We start from the raw sequence: 14,407 nt of genomic DNA, 5'->3' as shown, positions 1-14,407 counted from the left end.
AACTGTAATATTTCATGGTTTTATCCTATTTGCTTTATTTTTTCAAGTTCAAAATATTTAAAGTGTGGATTTGTTGAACTTTATGTTTTCTATTATACAGCCACTCACGCAAGCAGACTAGTAGAATTCCACATATCTGGGTGCATTTGATTTTACATGCAATTAAGTGTACTATCAGCAATTTCATGTACTTCTGCATCAAATTTACAAGACAAAAATTAATTGTTTATAATTTTCATTAATTAATTATGCCAATAAGCATATGAAATTTGCCCTAATTTTTTGGGGGGTATGTTATTGCCTTTAACTCTACATGTATTTATTAAGCTAGTCGAATGCTAATTTTTGGTGAGAGTATAAATTTCCACATAACAAATATCCACCAAAAAATGCAAAAAATATATTTTCTTGTGTATTTTTTTTATTTGTATTTCTTTTTTTCCGAACCTTTGTTCTTTCCAATGAACTTTGTCGGGACTCTGTTGCTATCATAAATAGCATAAAATAAATCTATTTGAACCAACAAAAGTAAAAAAATAATCATACATTTATGACTTTTGGTTGAAAAACACAATTTGCATTGACCTTGTACATGGAATCATGCATTTGAGCAATTTTGGGTCCGACATGCACAATACAAAATGTTGCGTAATTTCGCAACCGCGCACACAGACATTGCAAATTTGGTCTCAAAAGATGCGCAAGACTTGGAAGTAAAAAGTCAGCGAGCAGTGTAGTAAAAAAAAAATTGCGCGATTGCGTAGTGACCAGATTTTCCTTAGGGAGGTGGGGGGTCAATTTGAGTTTGATGAGGGTTAATATTGCATTAGGGGCCTACATGTACAATAGGCCTTAAATGCACACTCAGACCTAACTGATAAACAAAACAAGCATGGTATACAATAATTTTTCAGAAGAGTTTGAAATACTTTATATATTTTTATTTATAATTATGTTTGGGGTAAGTTGGAACATGTTCCAACTAACCCCTTCAATTTTGTTCCAACTAACCCTGGAGGCACATTTGACGTTTATAAGCTTACAGCACAAAAAAAGGACTTAACCATGGCATATTAATAACCTCATTTTGTAGCTTGGTACAAGTGTCTATCATACCCCCAAAGTGGCCAACCTGATCTTTAAACTTCTCTGAAATAATATAACAGTTCTGAAAGAGAAAAAAATTACTCAGAAGGTAAAAAACCAAAAATTCCTTTCTAGCTTCACCAGGCTTCTTGCACATGTGTCGTCTGTAATATGGTAGATGGCTGTTGATAATGACAATAAATTGAGGACAGTATTGCAGAAATTTATTTAAAGAAAATTACAATGTTTCAACTTACCCCATGTTCCAAATAACCCCGGTCTCCCCTACAGATCAAAAGTTAGCTAGAATTTCACTTTGTGTTTTATTTCTCAAATTCAGAGCCTAAACTAAATCTAATGTCAAAATTTCAATATGCATGTAAGAAACATTTTTTTAGATGTAATTTTTTTCAATACAAATTGTTGATGACAACATTTGAATCATAAATAACATAAATCGATTGATGTCAATGAGTAGAATTAAAGTACATTCACAAATTCTTGTAAAAAAACCCATTGAATTACAAGAAATCACCTTTTTTTAAACAATTTTTGTTCTGACATGCATTTACAAAATGTAGCATTTTTATAACTGCAAGTTAATAGATTTAATATTTACACAGTAAATTTATGAAGTTTTATTGAAGAGTAGAGAATTGCTGACCATATGATGATGATTGTAACAAATGTTCATGATGTATGATTTACAAATTGCTATATGTTCAGTCTGCAGACATTGCTCCTGTTAACTCAAATGAAAACATTGAAGTAGAAGAGGAACTTAGGATTGTACCTTGCCCTTCATATCATATGACTGCTACCAATATAGAGGAAGAAATTCATGTCAAGGATCAGTAAGCATGTTTCGTTTTCATTTTACCCCGCTGTTTGATCAATTATATTTGAAAAATAATTTTACATGAGGTAACATTTTTTCAAGCAAAATTAGTCAGGTCAATATACAACCAAAAATACTCTCACCCCAAACAAATTGCAACAAAAGGTTTTTCAATGGTTCTTGGTACTATTTGACCTTGGGAATAACATATTAAAATCTACAAAAATCGGCATCTGGGAAAGTGGTTGTTTTCAAGATGGCGTCAAATATGGCCACCAATCACTGAAAATTGACATAATTTATTTATTATTCACCCTAGATATCTTAGTTTGGTGCATATTCCATGGTCTAAGCGAGTAAAATTGTTTTTTGATACAGGTAAGAGTAAACAAAAGCACTTCAGGGTACCTGGAAAATCCAAGATGGTGTTCAAAATGGCTGCCGTAGCGTAAAAATCCATAATTGTGTCCGCCTCTATCGGAAATTGTTGAATTAGCGCACATTCACAGCCTCCACACGCATGCAGAAAACGCACCGCTAGTAGTGTGACGGATGGTGGTAGTAAATTAGCTATTGCTTACCACTTGCTGAGCAACCAAGCATGCGCTGAACAAAACTGTTCATCTTGGTTCAAGGTGCTCAGCCGAGCAAGGAGTATATAATATCCAGCTAGCAGACCCGATTCTGTGTCACCAGAAGGAGTTTGTAAGAACCCTTGAGTTATTTTAGTTGCTTCGCTTCAATATGCGGCTGGTATTAAGCCTAACTTGTTTATCTTGATGGCCAATCATGGCTTTCCATTTAGTCTCCATTGTCTAATTTTGGTTCTATTTTATTGTTTTGCTCTAGCGTTTTTAGTCATTCATGCGATTTTACTCCGATGAGTGCATGTCGAAAAGCTTCAGTATGTCCGTTTTTAAGGCTATTTTACGATTTTGTGGTAACAAGCACTTATTTAAAATCCACAATTCATCTATTTCTTAAATCTTATGCAGTCTTAATTTAGTTTGCTATTTAATGGTTTTAAGGATTAGGCACATTTGGTCAAGTTGTTATATGGATGTTCTGGTTCAGGTATGTCCAAAAATCCAAGATGGCTTCCAAAAATTTATTCTAAAATTGCTGCTGATAATTATGTAAATTGTACAAATTCAGCTTATAGCTGCATATACAATACAATGTTTATTTTTATCTTAAATCGAAGACATCTACAATAGAGGAATCAATCGTGTATCAATAAATTACAGGGAAACGGTTGAAAGTTCTTGTGGGCCTGATTCAAGTTGTGACACATCTGTGAATTCCAATTCCGTGGATTCCGATGCCCCTCATTCAGCTTCATCATTGATGAGTACAGTAGAGGAGTGTTCAGTACAGGATGAAGAACCAAAGACATCTCATGAAGTTAATAAAGACAGCTCTGATGATCGTACATTAAAGAATGAGTCTTGTCCTACCCAACCTCAAACTTCTAGTGAAGATCAACTAACTACAACAGCTACTCAAAACGTCCAAAAAGAGTGGACATGGGAAGAAATCATGAGGAGTTGGAGGAAATTTAACATTGACCTTTCTCCTAAGGTATGTATGCATTTCTGTCTAGAAACATACCCTACTACATGTTTGTTGAACTTATATTTCAATTATGTTTAAAGCTCACAATATCTTTGATGCTTTTCTTGAGTTAATAGAATTGCAAAGAGATCACCATGGTTGATATTAAGTATGCCAAAGGACTGTTGGTTTGAGGCCTTTTCAGAGGGACCAGGTACAAGTTATCAATGCTTTATGAAAGACTTGTAGAAACCACTATGAAATTGTAGCTTTCTGTATAGGGCTTGGTTTTCACTCTTTCATGTAAGAAAAAATGAACAGTCGTGCATGTTTATCTTTTATCTCTAGTTGAAGTTGATTTAACCCTATCTAGGCCGGGGTATTTTGGGAGTTCCTATGGCCGGGGGGGGCCTCCCAGGCCCCCCCTAAGATCTCGGCCGTCGACCGCGCGATCGCGCCGAAATTTGGCACGCGGGTTGCCTTGGGCATAATCTACAAGATTGTATAGTAATTTATTTCATGCGAATCGCTATTAAGTGATTATGCTAATTTATGCGTAATTAGTATGCGAAATCATACTTTTCCCTCTAACTCCCTAAATAAAGCTCCAAATGTATTAATTTTTGGTACAGAAACTCTTAGTGGTGTCTTTAACAAGTGTACATGAAAAAAATTGTGATATCAAATCATTTTCTTATGTATTATATTGTTTTTTGCAATTTCTTATGTATTTCTTTGTTTTTTGGACCTTTTGTTTTTCATTGTTTTTTCAATGAAATTTGTTGGGGACTCTTCTGTGATCATAAAAAGCATAAAATGAATACATTTAGACTAGAAAAACTAAAAATAATCATACATTTATGAATTTTGGTTGAAAACACAATTTGCATTGACTTTGTACACGAAATCACGTTTTTGAGCAATTTTTGGTCTGACATGCACTTACATAATGTTGCGTAATTTCGGAACCACGTACCCGGGTGATGCAAAATTGGTCTCAAAAGTTGCGCAAGACTTGAAAGTAAAAAGTCAGCGAGCGGCGCGGTCAAAAAATTTCGCACGGCGAAAATATCGCGCGATTCGTTGAGGGGGGGGGCCTCCGAGGCCCCCCCCCGGCCTAGATAGGGTTAAGGTTTGCAATTGAATATAATGATGATAATGACAAATTATAAGGTGCAAAATTCTGTTATTTCATAATCTCCAAATCAACATCCATAGTATAAAAATTAAAATTTAATATCTAAATCTCAAGAAAAAGAAAGAATAAAAACACAAAGAATTACAGTTCCATATAAACCAACCGACAATCAACATTTGTGCAGAGTGACTCTAACATGTTAACCAGTTTGATATTTAACTGTTTATCGCAACACTGGTTCTGATAATTAAGCCTGGTCTCGACCTAAATAAACAGGGAATGGCCAGGCGTGTCTGACAAACATTGTTACAGCCTCTTATTTGTTCATATTTCAGTTGATGTTTTGTAGAGGTGCGATGGTGGAGCTTCTTGTTTCATCGAGAATAAGTCGCTATGCAGAGTTTAAGGCTGTCACTCGAATCCTTACAAATATCAATGGCAGAGTTGAACAGGTATGTTTCATCATTAGGTTTTGTAAAAGAAGATGGAGCTGATATGTATTTGCTCACTCATTCCCTGTCTGACACTCATAAATTAAAAGTTTTTCTCCTTGTTTTACATACCCTGGTAAACTATGTCGATGTCATCATGCGCTGGTGCAGATTGTGCAAAATCGGTGTATCAAAAAAAAATGGCAGTGTGAAGGAAAGAAATACGTTATTTTTGTCTCGCCCACCAGAGGTGTCCGTCTGTCGCCCCGTCACAAACTTGTAATGACACATAACTCCGCAACCGTAAGTCACTTTTCAACCAAACTTGGATGGTAGATGGACTTGGGGGACCTGCATGTTATGCTGCAGTCTGAGGTCACATGGTAAGGTCAAAGGTCATTTTCAGGTCAACGTTTAATTTTACATGCAAGACTTTCTTATGACACCCAACTCCACAACCATAAGTCGCTTTTCAACCAAAGTTGGATGGTAGATGGACTTGGGAAATCTGCATGTTATGCTGCAGTCTGAGGTCACATGGTAAGGTCAAAGGTCATTTTCAGGTCAACGTTAAATTTTACATGCAAGACTCTCTTATGACACCCAACTCCACAACCATAAGTCGCTTTTCAACCAAAGTTGGATGGTAGATGGACTTGGGAAACCTGCAGGTTATGCTGCAGTCTGAGGTCACATGGTAAGGTCAAAGGTCATTTTCAGGTCAACGTTAAAGTTTACATGCAAGACTCTTATGACACCTAACTCCGCAACCGTATGTTGCTTTTCAACCAAAGTTGGATGGTAGATGGACTTGGGGGACCTGCATTTTATGCTGCAGTGGGAGGTCAAATGATAAGGTCTAAGGTCATTTTCAGGTCAACATTAAAGTTTACATGCAAGACTCTAATGACACCTAACTCCGCAACCGTAAGTCGCATTCCACCAAACTTGGATGTTAGATAGACTTAGGGGATGTGCATGTTATGCTGCAGTCAGGGGTCACATGGTAAGGTCAAAGGTCATTTTCAGGTCAACATTAAAGTTTACATGCAAGACTCTCATATGACACCTAACTCTGCAACCGTAAGTTAATTTTCAACAAAACTTGGATGGTAGATGTACTTGGGGGACCTGCATGTTATGCTGCAGTCGGAGGTCACATGGTAAGGTCAAAGGTCATTTTCAGGTTAACATTAAAGTTTACGTGCAAGGCTCTTATGACAAGTGTTATTCCATCCCAGTCATTTCACAATGAAGTTTCGATATAATTCTCTTGTTTGCCCTCGGAAATCACGACACACAATCATGAAAATAAACAGTAATATCATACTTAACTTTTACTTGATTTATATTCCCCCCAAATGAAACCGATTATGTAATTATGATGCCAATTCGCCATTTGAAGTTTATTTTGGTGTTAGGTGGAGTCTTAATCGTCTGTTCGTGCTCAGATAATTTGCACAGTGAATTCATGAATGGAGTTCATCGTCATTGATCGTGCATGCGCAGTACTTTAAATCAAACCAGAAAATTGACGCGATCAACGTAACATAAACAGGTCTTGCTTTCATGAACAATATTAATATAATAACCATGGAACATTATTTAAACATAATAATTTAACAATAATTTGCATATGATAATCATTATTATGAATTTAGACTTTGATGTGAAATATTTGTATTTTGTTTCCATTTTTAATGACGGACATCACATCAACATGAGTGAGTGCACCATATTTTCTATGGAGTGCACTTGTCTAAAAAAAATATGTGAGGATTGATTCTGGAACAATATGTCAATATGCAAAAACCCTTCTCACGATCGTAATATTACTACAGTATAATACCATTTTACATGACAAAATGGAAACAATTCTGTTAGATAATTTTTCCTGTATTTGTAATATTTCCTGAGCTCTGAATCTGTGTTAATAGCTCCATGATTCATGAATGGAAAATATGTCATACGTCATAAATGGCACATGCGCATTGTGCTTCTTTTCTCGGAGACGTAGACGTCCAGAGATGGAATAAAAATAATGATAGTATTAATAAACCACAACTTTAAACCAGGGTTTAATTTAAGCCCAAGTTCAGAATACAGGCCTAATTAAACAACTTATTCATGAAGTAGTTTTTGAGACTGACATGCAGGTGGAGCATTTCACTTGAAAAATTTCATCCCTTACCTACACCATGTCCCCACTTCCACTTGTGGCACTGCCCACGATGCTACACATGTATTTAAAAAAAATATTTTGCAAAATATTTCATTTGAAATACCTTTCAAAATTACAAATTTATCATTTGAACCTACATGTATAACTGGGTCTAATTTTGGAGACTAGTCAAGAAAGTACCAGTGAAGGCGGGCAGCGTGTTGGAATGTAGTTTTGATTGTGTGGGGGGGGTATAAACAAGGTTGCATTGTTTTGAAACATGAAAGGAATTCTCCAGCTCCCACCCCCTTATCTTTCTTTCTCCCTCTCACACACACAGATGGGGAAGGGTCAATTTATTTCTGAAGTCATGACCTTTCGAGACAAGGGAACCACGTGGCTTCTTCTTTGTTTCCCCAAAAGTTTCATTGGCTATCGAAGCCGAAGGTCCAATCAGCTCAAGTGAGCTGGTTGTGTGTTTACTTTCTGTTTTGAGCATGCAGACAATGACTTATTTTGTGTATTTGAGGGCAAGGTCGGGTGGGATTAACATTGTCGGATCTCTTTCGTGTTGGTGTGTGAATGTGATATAATCATTGATAATTTTTGAAAATTACCTCGGTAACATCATTTTTAAACCTGTATCAAGTATTCAAAAACCGTTGTCATCATTGTTTTCTTTTCATTTTGTTGTTATTACTTGAGTATTCGAGTTATCCCAACGTCATCGGGATCTGCCGAACATTCGATTAGTGTAAATTTTGCTAATCGATTGGCGGCACGCCATTCGAACCATTCGATCAATTGATGTTTACTCCCAGGCCTAGTGGTGTCATATATAAAAGTTGAGTTGATGACCTCCTCATACATATCAATGTTGCTCCAGAATTTTTTTATTTTGTAACCAGACAGAAGATTACATTATTTGAGATATATTTTTGCCTGTGTATATATTAATTGAGCCTTAAAAATAACTTGTTAATATTTCCAGGTACCTTGCTCCCGGGCAGATGTTTTTAGTAGTCGTTATGTCTCTGTGCTGGAGAAGAGAATGCTGATGAAACTCATAGAATTTTGTCTTGATTATGAGAATAGGCAAGATGAGTATAAAGGTAAGTTTTATTTTCTAAAATGTATTTATAAAGAAATTTCAATCTGATTTTTGAGGGCTGGTATCCAGATTATTGAATTCAAATTTACCAGAATTTCAAAGAGAATTTCACCTGAACTAAGTTTGGCAGAGACCTAGTAAGTCTAGTAATCACTTTTCCTGTTGGTATGTTAGTCTGTTACAAAAATGCTAGTTTTTGTTCAACTTGCTCTCATTTATTTCTGCATCAGTTAAGTTCATGCTTGAGATGTATGATCCTTTGGTAATACCACATGTCTATGAGGATGAGTGGGTCAAAGGTCAAGTTTTTGTTCAATTTGCTCTCAATTCTTTATTTCTGGATCAATTATATTCGTACTTGGGACATATGATCCTTGGGTAATACCACATGTGTGTTCATGAGGATGATGGGGCCAAAGGTCAAGTTTTTGTTCAACTTGCTCTTATTTCTACATCCATTATGTTTATACTTGGCACACTTGACATGCACACTTGACATGCACACTTGAATTATAAGAAGCATTATTGCCTCAATATTTTTGGTTGGTACAGGAAACCTTGATTTTTTTTAACAAAAATTTTTCTTGTAGAGACATATATGGATATTGGTTTCTTTGTTTAAATTGGTTTCCTATGTGGAATATAAAGCATATATTCACATTTTGATTTCAGGTGACAATACAAACTATCCTCGGCAAGCTGGATGCACTCGTTATCTTTCCTCAGCTTTGCTTGAAAAATTTTGCGTCATCCAGCTTGCCTTGAAAGTGATAGATAACCCATCACCTTTACCAACGGTGATTATTTGATTCAGAGGTTCATGTATTCTTCTTATTTTGGTGAAGATCGGAATGTGTCCAACGTGACCTTCCTCTATCTTCCAAGGATCCCTAATAGACAAATAATATACAATAAAACTTGCAAAGTCCAGAGGTTTCAAGTAGTGGAATACAATCTTAATAGATTTGCCTGTTTCTTAGCTAAACAATAAACTTGAATTTACTGTTTAATTGGTACATTTGTGGAACTTCATAGCCTACTGTCATTAAAGAGTGGATCTGAGACAAGTAACTAGACTCTCTGTGTTTTCATGCTTACATAACTACAGGACCAGCACAGCTTCTTGCTTCCACTAATCTCTTCCTTGCCTCTTCATCTCTGGCTTTGGATGGCAAAAGCTCGATACTTAATATCCATGATCAGACACGGAATAACCATGTTATTAAAAACATACTTGATGCCCTAAAATGAAGGATGGGTTAACTGCTACTCTGGGTTTTTTGTGTACCTTTCATACAAATTGATGGTATTGGATCTAGAGTGAATTACCAGCATATCTATCAATATCAATTACTAGTAATCATTTTAATAAACAAAACAACACAAAATTGGTAGACTCAAAGAAATTATGAAACTTGGTATTTTTATTATTGACCTCACAATGCAGAATACGCAGACAAGCCATTTGCAGATTTTCTTCACTCCCGCAAGTTGAGTGCAACTCTTCAACACTTTGTTATTCATTCCATCGCAATGACTTGTGCAGACACTCCCACTCATAAGGTAACAATTTAATTATCAGATATTTTCTATATTGATATTTTCATAAATATAATGATAATGATATATAATAATAATGATCACAATCACTTCCACTCTATATTTCTATTTAAAATGCTGATTAAAACACCAGTTTGCAAAAAAAAAACCTTTGGCATCACATAGATTAGGTGACTTTTCCTGTCAATCAGCTGTGAAACGTCCTTTCAGAGTTTTGAAAGGAGTGCAAACCTCTTGCGTCATGAATTTGGATGATCTTTTGCTTTCTATTTTGATGTATTTTCAGGCACTTCAAGCTATGAAATATTTTCTGAGTTCATTAGGTCGCTATGGAAATACTGCTTTCTTATGGACCCTATATGGCAGTGGGGAACTTCCACAGTGCTTTTGCAGGTATTCTATTCTTTACAAATCATTCTAAGATCACGGTCAAATGATTGGATGCACTTAGTCACATGTATTTCAGTTCATGAGCACATAAAATTTTGTAACTTTGTATACATGTACTTGTACTACATGTGTGTATATGGGCTACATTTGTTTTACCATACCAAACACTTTGCATTGATTGCATTATATTAGGTTGACTCTTGAGTTTATTAAATTGAATGAATGCGAGTCAAAACAAAACCGATTTCTCATATAGACAATTAATCCCTTGGTAACATGGTTATTAACATAAGAAAATGGTTGAGGGCTATTTACATATGTAATAGTTTTAACAGATCATTATTAAACTTGAGTTCAGATAAATTGTGTAATGAACTCGTGCTCATAGATCATTTGTATATTGAATCTGTTTTAAAGACATTGATATATGATTGTTTTTCTGATAATTTTGTTTTGATTTTTATTTTAATGCAAATTAAAAGCAATTATCTGTTTAAATATTGAAAAAAAATTGGACAGGAAAAAATAAGACAACTTAATCCTAAAATGACTCTTGGTGCATACTTGCATCTGAAGGTATATATGTACACAACTTTGTTGTTTGCTCCAAAATGTAAAAAATCAGTACAAATTTAACTTCTAGCTGAATGAATAATTTGCTGGATTATTTTGAATACTAAGCCAAGATTCTAATCAGACTCCCTCCACCCTTTGACTTATTTATTTCAAAATATACCAGATCTTCAAATTTTCATTTAGAATGTGTGCAGTATTCAGTGGTATTTGCATTCTGAACAATTGTCTTTTTGTTTATTTTCTTTTAAAATGTGCGCAGTCTTCAGTGGTATTTGTGTTCTGAACAATTATCTTTTTGTTTATTTTCTTTTAAAATGTGTGCAGTCTTCGGTTGTATTTATGTTCTGAACAATTATTATTTTTTTTATTTTCTTTTAGAATGTGTGCAGTCTTTGGAGGTATTTATGTACTCAGGACTCACATCAGGAGTATGGTTACAGATTCTGAAAATAAGTAAGTAATTGGAATGACTCACAATTACACATATTTTGAAGCCTTTACACACAGGTAGCAGTAAACCCTATTTTGGGGTCTGATATATGTCTTTACGTAATATTTCATGATTTCGGAACTGCAAGACCGGACATCACAAATTCCGTCTCAAAGATGCATAAGATTTGAAAGTAACTTGTTGGGGAGGGGGGTCAATTTGCCCCTCCCCACTCATTAGGGTTTAAAGTTTTGAATATGGTTTTCGCATCTGCTCAATGTAAACTGATGACGTACATAATATATTTGAGTTGTTCATCTGTCCATCCGTCTGTACTTTCTCATTCAGTAATACTCAGGCAGCATGTGTCATCTACTTCGACCATATGGGCCAAGTTTGATTTTTCACTTCCATATTAGAAGTTCGATGACATCACAAGGGACAATTTTCAACTTGGTATCAAATTTCAAATGGTTATCTTGACCATGTGAGAGGTCATTTTGTGAAAATGTCCCGTTTCTGTCAAGTGAGACATCAAATTGTTTGTCTTATTGTACTGAACAAATACTCTTGACCTCCCATTAAAAAGTTGTGACCGGAAAAGTCGAAAAGTTCAACAAACTTTCAATGATAAAATTACATGAAAAAGTAAAGAAAATTTATTTTTTGTGTTTTTCTTTTTATTTTAATGTGTGTAATTTTTTATTACCGACTTTGATAAGTTCATCTTCAGCAGTCCTTATGCAGGTGACATGAGGGTCATTGGGGGTAAAGTAAGCTCATTTGGGAACAAAATACATGAATATTGTGTATGTGCATGTGTAACATGTCATAAGATTTACAAGGTATATTTGATGTTAACTGTAATGATATCTAGTTGCTGGTGACCATGGTTTTGCCTGATTGCTTTTTATCTGACCAACTCTGCGCTCTTTTTCATTGCAGAGTCAAAGGCAGATATTTGTGTATTCTATTGATTTATCAAGTATGTTTTTATTTAAAATGTTATCTGCTTTTCTTTATTTCAGTATCAGAGGCATTATTGATTCAGAGGGGAAAATTCTGAAGTGTAGGTATGTAATGGCATTATCAAGATCATCCCAACAATAACTGGATTTGAATAAATAGAGAAAAATCAACCAAGCATAATACTGTAAATTTTAAAGAAAGATGGACATTTCGAAGGTTTGCTTCTTTTCACATAATAGTTATATGTACAACACACGTGACATGCAATTGAGAGAGCCAGTGATTACTCACACTCACTATTTCTGTTGTGTTTATGAGTACATATATATCATAGTCCCATTTTGCAAATTTGACCACCAGGAAACTTTGGAATGAATGATTATAGGTGCACTGAGGTATTGTTGTGCAGTTTAAGAAGGAAAAGGAATTTAAATTTCTTTTAATTCATATAAGTTAAATACAAGAGAAATGGTGAGTGATTGACGTGGTGCTATTGCTTTGTCAAGTGTCGGTGTAAAATGTAGTGTAGGTGCAAACCTAAGAGTTTTGTGATAATAAAATCTCTGTAAACACATGCTACAATCTCTTTCAGTCCATCTGATATTTCCGAAATCATATTTTGTGAATATTATTGTCTTACATTTATCTTTTGTTTCAGAAATCTTATTCTGGAATACAGCTATACCATTGGAAAATCAAACCCATATAATGCCAGGTAAGTTGGTTCATAGTAGGCAGAATAGTTTTGTTATTGAATCTACCAGTGTTAATGGAATCTGTTGTTCTGACAAATTATGGATGTTAGAAATTTGAACAACACACAGAAACTATGAAAACTGCAAGGACTTTTATGTTCTTTGAAATTAAGATGCTTTTCATATATCATAAAGATATAATAAAATTGATTCCCGAACTATATTTTAAAAACCAGAACCAGGATTAACGTGTCACACCTTTTCACTTTCCCATCCAAAATTATTGTTCTGCATGATATCTCTTGCATAGGAGGTTATCATATCATGTACTATTTGTTAGTGCAGAGGGCGCTTTTGTAATCTCAAATTCAAGTCAGGATAGTCTCACTATGTATCAGCTACACATAGACTGCTTGTGCTTGATGCATTGCGACCAGTGTGGCTCAAATATTTGGTACCATTCACCAAAGATGGCACCAATTGATCTGGGGACAAGGAAATAAGAGATGCCAAGCACAGTTCAGTAGTTTGCTTTCAATAGATGTAAGGTTTGAATTTGACGTCTCTACACATGTCATCTTCTTGCTCAGTGCACCCTCTACATACATGTATGTCATCTTCTTGCTCAGTGCACCTTCTACACATTTCATCTTGCTCAGTGCTCCTTCTACATATGTCATCTTGCTCAGTGCATCTCATCTTCTTGTTCAGTGCACCCTCTACACATATCATCTTCTTGCTCAGTGCACCCTCTACACATATCATCTTCTTGCTCAGTGCACCCTCTACACATATCTTCTTGTTCAGTGCACCCTCTACACATATCATCTTCTTGTTCAGTGCACACTCTACACATATCATCTTCTTGCTCAGTGCACCCTCTACACATATCTTCTTGTTCAGTGCACCCTCTACACATATCATCTTCTTGTTCAGTGCACACTCTACACATGTCATCTTCTTGCTCAGTGCACCCTCTACATACATGTATGTCATCTTCTTGCTCAGTGCACCTTCTACACATTTCATCTTGCTCAGTGCTCCTTCTACATATGTCATCTTGCTCAGTGCATCTCATCTTCTTGTTCAGTGCACCCTCTACACATATCATCTTCTTGCTCAGTGCACCCTCTACACATATCATCTTCTTGTTCAGTGCACACTCTACACATGTCATCTTCTTGCTCAGTGCACCCTCTACACATATCATCTTCTTGTTCAGTGCACCCTCTACACATATCATCTTCTTGTTCAGTGCACACTCTACACATGTCATCTTCTTGCTCAGTGCACCCTCTACACATATCTTCTTGTTCAGTGCACACTCTACACATGTCATCTCCTTGCTCAGTGCACCCTCTACACATATCTTCTTGCTCAGTGCACACTCTACACATATCATCTTCTTGCTCAGTCCACCCTCTACACATATCTTCTTGTTCAGTGCACCCTCTACATACATGTATGT

At 35.5% G+C, this 14,407-nt stretch overlaps 1 protein-coding gene across 2 annotated transcripts in view; it reads left to right on the top strand.

Moving 5' to 3' along the window:
• Positions 1-14,407, top strand: part of LOC121410064 (rab proteins geranylgeranyltransferase component A 2-like) — a 58,595-nt gene that overhangs the window by 24,761 nt on the left and 19,427 nt on the right. For both annotated transcript variants that reach the window (XM_041601918.1, XM_041601917.1), the window contains exons 4-12: positions 1,813-1,940; positions 3,172-3,505; positions 4,952-5,068; positions 8,200-8,320; positions 9,767-9,882; positions 10,166-10,272; positions 11,224-11,298; positions 12,304-12,348; positions 12,903-12,959. In XM_041601918.1, the coding sequence (XP_041457852.1) occupies positions 1,813-1,940; positions 3,172-3,505; positions 4,952-5,068; positions 8,200-8,320; positions 9,767-9,882; positions 10,166-10,272; positions 11,224-11,298; positions 12,304-12,348; positions 12,903-12,959 (1,100 nt within the window). The remainder of the gene's footprint in view (positions 1-1,812; positions 1,941-3,171; positions 3,506-4,951; positions 5,069-8,199; positions 8,321-9,766; positions 9,883-10,165; positions 10,273-11,223; positions 11,299-12,303; positions 12,349-12,902; positions 12,960-14,407) is intronic.

This window comes from Lytechinus variegatus, chromosome 3, assembly GCF_018143015.1.
Source record: "Lytechinus variegatus isolate NC3 chromosome 3, Lvar_3.0, whole genome shotgun sequence".
NCBI lineage: Eukaryota > Metazoa > Echinodermata > Echinoidea > Temnopleuroida > Toxopneustidae > Lytechinus > Lytechinus variegatus.
Note: the sequence above shows the minus strand (reverse complement) of the source record. Positions and strands in the feature narration are given on the sequence as shown.